General features: G+C 33.3%; 2 protein-coding genes across 2 annotated transcripts; one reads left to right on the top strand and one right to left on the bottom strand.

The window, feature by feature from the left end:
* The first annotated feature begins 4,901 nt into the window (after positions 1-4,901).
* LOC131604181 (uncharacterized) lies at positions 4,902-5,348 on the top strand. The gene has a single exon (XM_058876641.1). The coding sequence runs from the start codon at positions 4,902-4,904 to the stop codon at positions 5,346-5,348; it is 447 nt and encodes a 148-aa protein (XP_058732624.1).
* Positions 5,349-6,769: 1,421 nt separating this feature from the next.
* LOC131604180 (uncharacterized) lies at positions 6,770-7,105 on the bottom strand. Its single transcript, XM_058876640.1, has one exon. The coding sequence runs from the start codon at positions 7,103-7,105 to the stop codon at positions 6,770-6,772; it is 336 nt and encodes a 111-aa protein (XP_058732623.1).
* Between the last annotated feature and the right edge of the window lie 4,073 nt (positions 7,106-11,178).

The raw sequence follows: 11,178 nt of genomic DNA, 5'->3' as shown, positions 1-11,178 counted from the left end.
GCATTCAAGCACTCCAATGTTTGATTTTTCTCACAATACGATCTACCAACGACATTTAGTGATGAATAGGCAATTTTTTCCGGTGATAGGCACCCCATATATTTGAAGGGAAGTTTCCCTTCTTGGATTTTTGTAACTTGGGCAATCTCCTTTTGCATGTTGCTATCTATTCCAGCACAATAGATTTTGCATTTTTTACAGTTAACTTTCGGCCTTGCAGCAAGAGAAAATTTCCATAATGTTTTCATCATCATTTCCACCGAAATCTTGTCACCACGGGAAAACATTAAGAGGTCATCTGCAAAGCATAAGTTGGTGATCTTCAGATTCTCACACTTAGGATGATAATTGTAGTTGCTGTCTTTTTGAATCTTGTACAAGTAACGATTCAAGCATTCCATTAAAAATGACATAAAGCATAGGTGAGATAGGGTCACCTTGTCTAAGTCCTCTCTTAGCCTCCACAATGTTTGTATATTGTCCATTCACATTGAACCTATACGATACAGTCAATAAAGCAATCATTACCTAGTTTGTGAATTTTCTAGGAATACCAACCTCATTTAAAATACTTTCCAACACTTTCCATTCAACTGTGCCATATGCTTTTTGAATATCCATCTGCATCAGGCATCTTAAAGTACCACCTTTCCTCTCATAGCCCTTTATTAGTTCATACGTTAGGAGGATGTGATTGTGAATATTTTGGCTTTTTACGAAGACAGCCTGATTACTTCCAAAAATAACATTCAGTACCCTACTCAATCTATTTGCCAACACCTTGGAGATTATCTTATACAGGGCACTGCAACAAGCAATAGGCATGTAATCTTTAACACTTTTAGCCTCACTGTGTTTCGGAATCAACGTCACAGTTGAGCAATTGTCAGCCTTGTACATTTTCCCATTAACAAAGAAATTAAATTAATTGCTTTATTATAGAGTAAATTGCAATTTTTGTACACAAAAATGAAGTTTCAGACATGTTAAATATTTTTGTGTTATGTTGTTTATTGACAATTTTGAAGTATTTTTAAATTATTAAATATAGAATTTCGAAAATATAAAAGGCTATAAAAAATTAAATAAGTTAAATATTAATTATTATAAAATTTCAATAAAAAATATATACCATTTTAAAAATAAAATTATTCATGTGCTTTATTTTTATATAAATAAAAAGTATTTATTTGTTTATAATTCGTTCAACCAAGAAGATTATTGTTCATATAAAGGGAATATGCAGAAGATTCCTCTGGACTGGCCAGGAGGATAAAAGAAGAACTGCTCCTATCTCTTGGGAAACAATCTTTAATCCCATAGTTGAGGGAGGTCTAAGTGTTATTGCCCTTGGAGTTTGGATCAAAGCTACATTGGGGAAAATGCTTTGGAACCTCTAGCAGATGAAGGACAGGTTATGGATCACTTGGGTATATCATTACTATATGAAGAGGGCTAGTGTTACTGATTATATGCCCAAGGTGACAGCCTCATGGATCATTAAAGCACTTTTCAAACACAAGCAAGCTGTGATGAATGCTGAAGCATGGAAAAATGCTGAAGTAACAGGTCATTATCATATCAGCCACATGTATAGGGAGCTCTGTCATACCCCAAAATTTGCCCTCTTATATTCAATCAAAGGTTCCTATATGCATCTTCAATGGTTCAGGTTTCAATGGCTTACTCAGGTCACTCACTCATATATCAAACTTCAATCCCAAGACTTTCCCATTCAAAGGTTCAGATGGTCAATAATCGACTATGTTGACCTAAAAGTCAACTATAGTCAAAGTACAGTCAAACTTCAAGATTTTTGGTCAATATCAAGTATGTGAGGGTATATCAATCATTTGATCAAAGATTGATCATGATTTATCAGTAGGAGCTCAGAGATGAACAAATACAAAAAAGGTTCAAATTAGGGTTTCTCTAGGAGAAAGTCAACTCAACTTTGACTGGGCATAACTCCCTCATACTTTATCAGAAATTTCTCAACCAAAGCTTATTTGGAAGGAAATTGGATTCTCTACAACTTTGTGTCTCACAAGCCAAAGCTATAAATGCTTCATTCAAGAGATATGGCGCAATACATTATAGGTCCTCCTAAAAGTCAATGAGGTATACCTTTTGGGTCAAAGCTCATAACTTGAGCATGGAAACTCCAATTGAGATGAAACCAAAGACATCATTTAGAGGACTCTCTAAGCTTTCTAAAATGATCAAGAATGCCTCCATAGAGTTAAAATTGAGAGAAATACACATGGTTAAAGTTGAGGGATTTCTGAGATGTGCATGAAACCCTAAGCGTTCAAAACTTGGTTTTTAACCAATGGGCCTAGAATTTGGAATTCAAACATGACCATGGCCCATAAAAGGACTTGTGAACCCTTTATTTTATTTTATTATATTTATCTTTATTTAATTGAGTTTTTTTCATTTAAAGATTGATAAATCATATAAATATAAAATAGATAATTTCAAATCATATATTCATGTTCCAAGTATCCAGTCAATCCAAATTAAATCCAAATTAAATCCAATGGTCTCAATTGAATGGGAAAAATGCATAGAATAACATAAGTGTCCAAAATAGAAAGGTTTTATGCAAAATCTTTTTCCAATTTCCATGTGGATAATTTATTGAATAATTTCCAAAGAAGAAACCCTAATAGGAGCCCATATATATAGAAAAGAATATGCAGATCAAAGGGGGGACGGAAAGGGGACAAAAAGGAGGAGCAAGGGTTAGGGTTTGAGGTTCCAAAGTTTCAAACAAATTAGGGCTTCATCACAAAATCGTTACAGGAGGTTTCAAGTAATTACAAGAGATTCATTACCCTCCTGAGGCTCCCAGGAACGTTTCTGAGTCCATCTCAAAGCTTGTAACGTGTCTGAAGGCCCTCATTCGGAGTGCACCGGTTTGGTAAAGATTTTGATTTCGTTTTCTATCATTCCACGCATTTCAATTCGATTTAACGCTGCTGACACGTTTATGATGAGGTTTAGGACGGGTTTGACGTGATACATGAGAGTTTCGAGCCCGGATTTAGAGTTGCCATGGTTAGGGCATCAAGGTCATGAGCCCTCGAAACCATAGCTATAGGCTGTTTCAGGGAAAACTAATTGGTTCATCAGATTCGCAAGGTCCCATATGGTGGATCTGGGTAGTTTTCGTTTTGTGTTTGGTCGGTTTTGCATGCGCGACTACCTAGCCCGTCGGAGAAGATGACGGAACTTCACTGTTCCGGTGGCGAACCAGTTTGAAGACTTTTGACTTGGGTACGTGGCCACACAGCAAGCATCTATTGGTCAGTCAAAATTGCAGGTCCCTCTCTCCATTTTCTATTGGTTCGTCCTAATATAGTGGGCCCATGTTTGACTCTTTTTTTTTAGTTTTCCATTCACTGTTTATGTTTGTATTTATGTGTTTGTGTTGAGTTATGGATGACTAAACGGATGCAGTACCGATGGTGAGAGGCCTTTGTAATTGAGCAAAGAAACATGGGATCGATCCCCACTGGCAGTAGTTTTTTTATTCAATTTGCTTAATGAATGTTAGCCATAGATTCTATGCAGCCAGTCTGTATGCAGTCACGGTGTGCCCTACGATCTGTGCCATTAGATCTCATTCAACGCAGATCCTGCGCATTAAAATTGAAGGTCCATCATGGAGCCTCAAGGGCTCACCACACAGGATAATTGCCAGGTTCTTTCTATATAATTTTTGTTTATTGTATTATTTAATTGTTTAGACTAATTTATAGTTAATTGTGTATGATTTAATTAGTTTGTTAATTAGGATTTATAACATAGTCAGGGTTAGGACTATAATTATTCCCGACTATTCTCCCGATTATTTTTCTCGATTTTTCGAGTTAATTTATTTAATTGATATTTAATTATAAACTATAGAAAAACCCTAGAGAAATATGTTAAGGTATTAGGGTTTACCCCATCCCATTTGGCCAAAGTATCAAAATATTAGGATTTAAATTATTATTCGTTTCGACTAAATTTATTGGTCGCGATGATTAATAATCGGTTAATTTAATTAATCAAATCCTATAAATTAAAATAATATTTATTTTGCTAAACGGTTTTAACCAAAGCTATTGGTTACGATGATTAGCATTTTTCCTTTATCAAAATTCGTTATTATTTGTAATCGAATCTATCGATTATGAGGAGTAACGATAATTAAAATACGCACATTTGCTATTTGTGATAATCGAATCTATCGGTTATAGTGGTTAGCAATCCTCCCTTTAATCCGTTAGCCGTAGTAATCAAATCTATTGATTATCGCAACTAATGGTAACCAATTAAAATTAGGGTTGTACGCCCAAACATTCAAAACACACTAAACCACGACACTACGGATTTTCATCTCTTCAGCACTGCGATTTTCAAAACTATGATAAGGTAATTCAAAATACCTTCGAACTTCGCATTTCAAAAACTACGATAGGCCATTCAAAAAGCCTTCAAACACCTCCATAATCAATTCTAAGGCGTACAACCCTGTCCCCGAACTACGTTGACTCTGATTCTCCCTAAGGAGATACGTAGGCACTTGGCAACAAGGCGAGCCCCCTTCCTCCATCTTCTAATCTTGTTCAATTATTTGCCTTAACCCTATTAACTGTCTGTCATCTTTCTTTATGTTAGCCATAAACCTTCATCTTTGCAATGTTAGCCTTTAGGAAAGGGTCGAGGGTGCCTAACACCTTCCCTCGACCTGAATATAGTATCTTACCCTGAATCTCATAACTGCGTAGGGTTTCCTATTCGCCCTTCAGAATAGGTGGCGACTCTCTAAGTTAAAATTTTAGGCAGGTTGCTACAAGCTCAAAGGCCCCAATCTGACTGTACCTTGGATGAACTTAATGAGGAAGAACATGGCAAGGCCTCGTGCCATCTTTGTGATGTGGATGGCATGCCATAATAGATTGAATACGAAAGACAGGTTGGCTAGATTTGGAAATATCACTGATGGAGAGTGTCTTTTCTGTGGAGAAATTGAAACTTGCAGCCATTTGTTTTTTGCTTGCAGGGAAACATATTCTCTGTGGAAACTAGTCCTCCACTGGATTCATATTGATCACAGGCCCCAAGCTTGGGAGAATGAGTTGAAATGGATTATTGTTAGGAGCAAAGGTAAAAGCTGGATTGTTAAGATGCTGAAAATTTGTGTTGCTGAGGTTATCTACTATGTCTGGAATGCTCGAAACAAGAAGGCTTTCCAAGGCATTGACAGTGTTCTCAACATCCAAGATATTAAAGAAATTATTTGTACTAGGGCGCAATTGGATAGACAACTTAGGGTGTTTTGTAATGATCTCTAAGTTTTAGTGTGTGCTGAGTCATCTTGTAACTTGGATCCTTTGAATCAGCTTGTACTTCATGTGATTTTTTGGAATATATATCTTTATTTGCTCCCAAAAAAATTCGTTCAACCAAAATCTAACCACGACCTAAGTTTAAAATCTTGAATCCCTAAGACCATTTATAATGGGCATGTTGAATAATTTATTAAGTAGTTGAATGGGTGTAATGGAGTGTTGAAAATGAGGTGGATTAAATTGTGTTGAATAAATTCAACATGTTGAATAAGAGAGAGTGGGGGCCGCAAAAATCACTTGGCAAAATATTATTAGTTTTTGTAATTTTTCTATTTAGCCCTCTTGTTTGTAGCTCTTAACATATTTTTGGTGAAATGGATCCCAACAACAACCCTTAACATATTTTTAGTAAATTAATTAAGAATATAAAATAAGAAAAATAAAATTAAAATAAGTTATTAAATTGGAAAAAAATTAAAATAAATTATTTAACTCTTAATTATTTTAATTTAATTTTAATCGATAATTAATATATAATCACAAAAATAAAAACATAAAAAAAATAATAATATGAAATGAATGTGATGGGGTAGGGTGTTGAAATTTATGAAACAAAATCATTGTAGTAAGTAAAAATTGAATGAATGTTGAATTATTAAGTGGAAGAGAGAGATGATGATGTGGAGTGTAAAAAGTGAAAAAGTAGGGTGTTGAATTTAGAAACCATTGTTGATAGTCTAAGTATATCAATTTGATGTCCAGTTCACTTTTGATTGTCTATATTTTCTTGTTCATTAAAAATTTCTCTATTTTGAACTTTCATTAAAATTAATCAAAAAACTTTGTTCAATCCCATATTTAATTTTTAAATTTTAAATTTGTTTTTTAAAGTGAAGTGTGATGGCCTTAAATTCATTTCATTTATTTTAAAATAAAACAGTGAAATATTAATCAAAATATACAAAACATTATTTTGGTCATATTGAGGTTCAAACTGAAGCACACATAAGGTATAGGATCAGTGTTTTAAAAATCAGACTGAATCGGCTAGCCAAACTGATTGAACCACGAATCGGAGGGATCATTGGTTTGTTCTGATTGGTGGGTCAGTGAGAGGAGAGAAAGAGAGAAAATAAGGAAATAAGAATTTATATTCACTTGAATTGTAATGGTGTGTACAAATAATGATACAAATTATGATTATTTATATACAACTCTGATTGAACTTGAACTTACACAACTTGGATTATATTTGATATTATTTGATTATATTATATTTGATATTATATCCAATATCTAATAATATATCAATATCAATAATATCTCAACCTACCCCCTATAATCCAAGTTCTTGATCCTACGCCAATCCTAGTAGATCTGAATTATTCCTAATTTCTTTCTCAAATTCTGAAATCTGTTGATCTTCAATTATTTGGTGAAAATGCCGGCCAATTGTACTTAGCTTGAGCAAAATAGTGCACCGATGTCACACACATCATAAGCCAATGAATCCAATTCTCATCGAAACCCATATGCAGAAGAATACCATGCAGAAAACCCCAATCAACTCTATCATAGGCTTTACTGATATCGATCTTTAAAGCTAGATGAGCATTGGTACCACGAGTCTTCCTTTTTAAAGCATGAATAATTTCCGTAGCCACCATAGCATTATCAAGAATGGACCTCCCTTCAATAAACGCTGACTGTTCCTCCGCTACACACCTATTCAGAACAAGTTTCAATCGATTCGCTAGCATTTTTAAAAAAATTATTGATCATATCAAAGGTAACATTTTTAAAAAATTATTTAGTTAAAAAAATTATTGATCATATCAAAGGTAACATTTTTATCTTTGACGAGTATTTTAGCGCTATAATACTCATTTCTTGGAAATGATTTAGGTTAGTTAATGATTCTTCTACGGCTTGTAATTTCTATTATTGGAACATATTATCTCTCTCTTGTATAAAGAGGTAATTTGTCGATCGTTGTATCTTTTGTGTTTATATATACCATTACTTATTTTAAAAAAATGACTGAAATTATTAAAATTTTGAAAATAATGATTCTCTTTATTTTCTTATTTCTTGTTGTGACCGACGTTACTGGTCTACAACTTATACATCTAATCTACAAGAGAGCTTCTGATTGTCTACCCTCTTTTTGTCCACCTCATAAAGCTTATAGATGCGTTCGTAAAACATGTTGGTGTTTGCATCCTTGAAATAATATACTTCCTTAATAAGGAAAATAATTTAAATATTATATATAAAATAATGTAAAATGGTAATTAAAACCTTATTTTATAATCATTATAATTTCTCCTTTTTCTTTATTTTAATAAATTTTATTTAAAATACCAGTAACTGTTATAGTTAATTTTATTTGTTTGTATGACTATAGTTTTATTTACATTTTATTATATTGTTATCATGATTTTTTTCCATTTTAATTTATAATATTCAACTCGTTCATGCCTAAGAATAACAAAAAATCCATAAAATCAAATATATTTTTACGGTAATTAAAACTTATTTGGACGGATTAGTTCAAACAATTGAATTGGAAAGTAAAATTATAAACCGATCAATTTGAACTTGAAAATAGTCATATATAAGAATCGGAATTTAAATAAAAATTTTTAATTAAAAATCAGTAAAAAAAACAAGAATTTAGACGATTTTTAAGGTTTTGAGGTTGGTAAGGGGTTGAGGCAAGGTGATCCTCTTTCACCTTTTCTCTTTGTTTTGGTTTCGGAAGGTCTAACGGGCTTGGTTAGGAAGTCTATTGAGGTAGGTGAATTTGATTTTTTCTCTATCAATCGGAATTGTTCGATTGATATCCTTCAATTTGCGGATGACACCTTGTTGGCCGGGAAAGGGAATTGGAAACATGTTTGGGCTATAAAGGCGACACTTAAGGCGTTTGAGTTGGTGTCGGGTTTAGGCATAAACTATCACAAAAGCAAGCTAATTGGGATTAACATTAATGTGGGTTTTTTGGAAGCGGCTTCGAATGTTCTCTCGTGTAAGATTGAAGATAGTAATTTCTTTTTTCTAGGGATTCCGGTGGGGTTTAATCCTAGAAAAACCGAGACTTGGGAACCTCTTTTATCCAAGATGAGAAATCGGTTGGCGGGTTGGAAAAATAGATTTCTAAACTTAGGAAGGAGGATCACTTTGTTGAAATCCGTTTTGAGTTCCTTAATCGTTTTTTCTATGTCCTTTTTCAAGATTCCGTCCAAGGTGGTGAGGGAGTTCACGCGTCTTCAAAGTGGTTTTTTATGGGGGGGTGGTGAGGAGAAGAGATGTATTCATTGGATTAGTTGGAGAGAGGTGACTAAACCTTTTGAGAAGGGGGGGATTAGGCAGAAAAAATATAGAGGATTTCAATTTGTCTCTTTTGTGTAAATGAAGATGGAAGATTATTCAAGGGGGGGACTCTCTTTGGTATAAGATATTAAAGGAGAGATATGTGGATTTGGTGTTGAAGGTTATGGGTGGAGCCGTGGGTACTAAAGAGAGGAGGAGGGCGTCGTTTTGGTGGAAGGACTTATTGAAATTGGGGAGTAACTCTTTTTTTGACCCGTTTGTTTCTTCTTGTAGGTTTCTTTTACGGAATGGTTTTAATATCCCGTTTTGGGATGTTATTTGGTTGAAAGGGATGGTCTTGAAGGAGGTGTTTCCGAGTCTTTATGAGGCTTCTAGTTTGAAAATAGTGTCGGTAGCGGCCATGGGAGGATGGGTGGATAATGGGTGGATTTGGAGGAATTGTGGCATTATGGGGGACCGGTTGCTTGAACATGAGGTGGCGGTTGAATGGGGTGTCTTTCGTGGCTTTTTGGAGGAGATTGGTGAGATGGGTTCAGAAAAGGATGGGGCGGATTGGGTTTCTTCGAGGGGAGATGATTTCTCGGTGGATTCTTGCTATGAGGAGTATGCTAGATACCGCACTCCTTTTGGTCCGAATGGTAGACATTTTGAAGCAAAGAAATTGGTTTGGAATTCGGATGTTCCTTTTAAGAAGCGTATTTGGATTTATTAAGTTAAAGTTGGATTTTAGTCAGATAGTCGGAATAATAATATTAAGAATAATATTATTTATTTATTGAGATGTTTATTGAATTTTCACATTTTGGGACGATTTAGTCGGTATTAGTTCGGGATAGCGGATCGATATTTAATCAAAGATTTTAATATTTTTAGTATTAAAAATATTAATGAGCTAATGTTTAGCGTTTTGGGAATTTTCCGAGTAATTAAGATTAGACCGGAAATATGAGTTATTGAGTAATAAGTCGGTATATTAAAATAAGCGGATATTATTTTAATGACATTTAAGTGGAAGTGTCATTTTTACTTTAAGTGTAGAAAAGATATTGGGCTTAAATAATGACATCTTAAGTATTAAGGGGTATATTTTATTTAGCTCATTATGAAATAAATAACTAAAAGGTAGTATCACTTGTCATTTTGGAAAAGAGAGGCAGTAGAGAAAGAGAAGGAAAAGGAGGCTAAGGTTGTGAAAGAGGAGAAAAGGAGACCCAAAGTGTTGCTCTAAAGTGTCAATTTTCTCCATTTTTTCTATTGAATCTTCTTAAAGCTGCACTCAATCTAAGGTAAGGGAGATTCTTTCTATCTAAATGGGAATATGCTAGATTTTATGTGGGTTTATGGTATAGATTGGTCATTGTGTTGTGTTAATTTTATTTTCTCTTTAAAATTAATGTTGGTGTTCATAGAAAATTGAGCTTAGGAATGATATAAAGAGACTGTGCGTATTTGAAAATTTCTGAAATGAATTAAAATAATAAAACCAGAGCTTTTCGGACGGCATTCATGCCCATAAAGTTCGTCCGTCCTTGAGAAACCAGGCCATACTACTTTCCTTTTTGCTGTAGAATTGCGAAACCATTTAGGCATTTTGAATTGATGGAATGACTATTGAGTTAGGGCCAGTTTGTTTCAGCTTTAAAAAAATGGATTTTTTCTTTGTATTTTTTAAAATAGATTTTCTAAAATCGTTTTTCAAAATATTACAAGTTTTTTTATATTCATTTTTTTTAAAATGAAACACTTAATTTGACATCCTATAACATATACGTACATAATTGAAGACCAAAACTTAGTCAAAATCATAATTTTTTCGAAAAGTTGTATTTCAAAAATGATTTTTATGAAAATCTATTTGAAATAGCTTCAAAATTAAGTGATTTTTTAAAATTTTGATATCCAATTTTTTTTTCCACAAATAGATGAAATACCTAAAATCACATTTTAAGAATAACTATTCAAACAAAATTTTCATTTGAAGCTTTTATAAAAAGTTTCTTTGTAAAAAAAAAATTCACAAAATTTGATAACACTATAAAAATCATTTTTAAAAAAAGCCAAAACAAACTGACCCTTAATCAATGATTTTGAATGAGATTTAGTGACATTATTTGTTTATGATAATTAAATGAGATGATTTGTCGTGAATATCAATTCACATACATTCCGGGCTAGAGAAATTTGAATATCGTAAGTTCTATTGGCTAACCTTTTCAATTGCCTAAATACATCATGCATGAAACCTATATTTTAATACCTGACTGTGATAATTAGAATGACATAATTGTAATTGCTAGGAACATGGTTATGAAGATGAAATTAAATAAATTGAACAGTAGAAAATAAAGTAGAAAATAAATGGTATCACATGAATTATATACTGTTGGAATATTATGTCATTATTCCAAAATAGGAAGATGAATTGAAAAAGTTTCTAAGTCAAGTCCCACATTATGTGTTAGTTGAAAATGCTCTTTAGTCTCACATTGCTTAGATT

The sequence above is a fragment of the Vicia villosa genome, linkage group LG5 (genome assembly GCF_029867415.1).
Source record: "Vicia villosa cultivar HV-30 ecotype Madison, WI linkage group LG5, Vvil1.0, whole genome shotgun sequence".
NCBI classification, from domain to species: Eukaryota; Viridiplantae; Streptophyta; class Magnoliopsida; order Fabales; family Fabaceae; genus Vicia; species Vicia villosa.
The sequence above is the reverse complement of the archived record's forward strand: the minus strand, read 5'-3'. Positions and strand labels throughout refer to the sequence as shown.

Excerpts from the sequence above, each read along its gene's own strand:
- LOC131604181 (XM_058876641.1), top strand. The coding sequence starts at position 4,902 with ATGGCAAGGCCTCGTGCCATCTTTGTGATGTGGATGGCATGCCATAAT.
- LOC131604180 (XM_058876640.1), bottom strand. The coding sequence starts at position 7,105 with ATGCTAGCGAATCGATTGAAACTTGTTCTGAATAGGTGTGTAGCGGAG.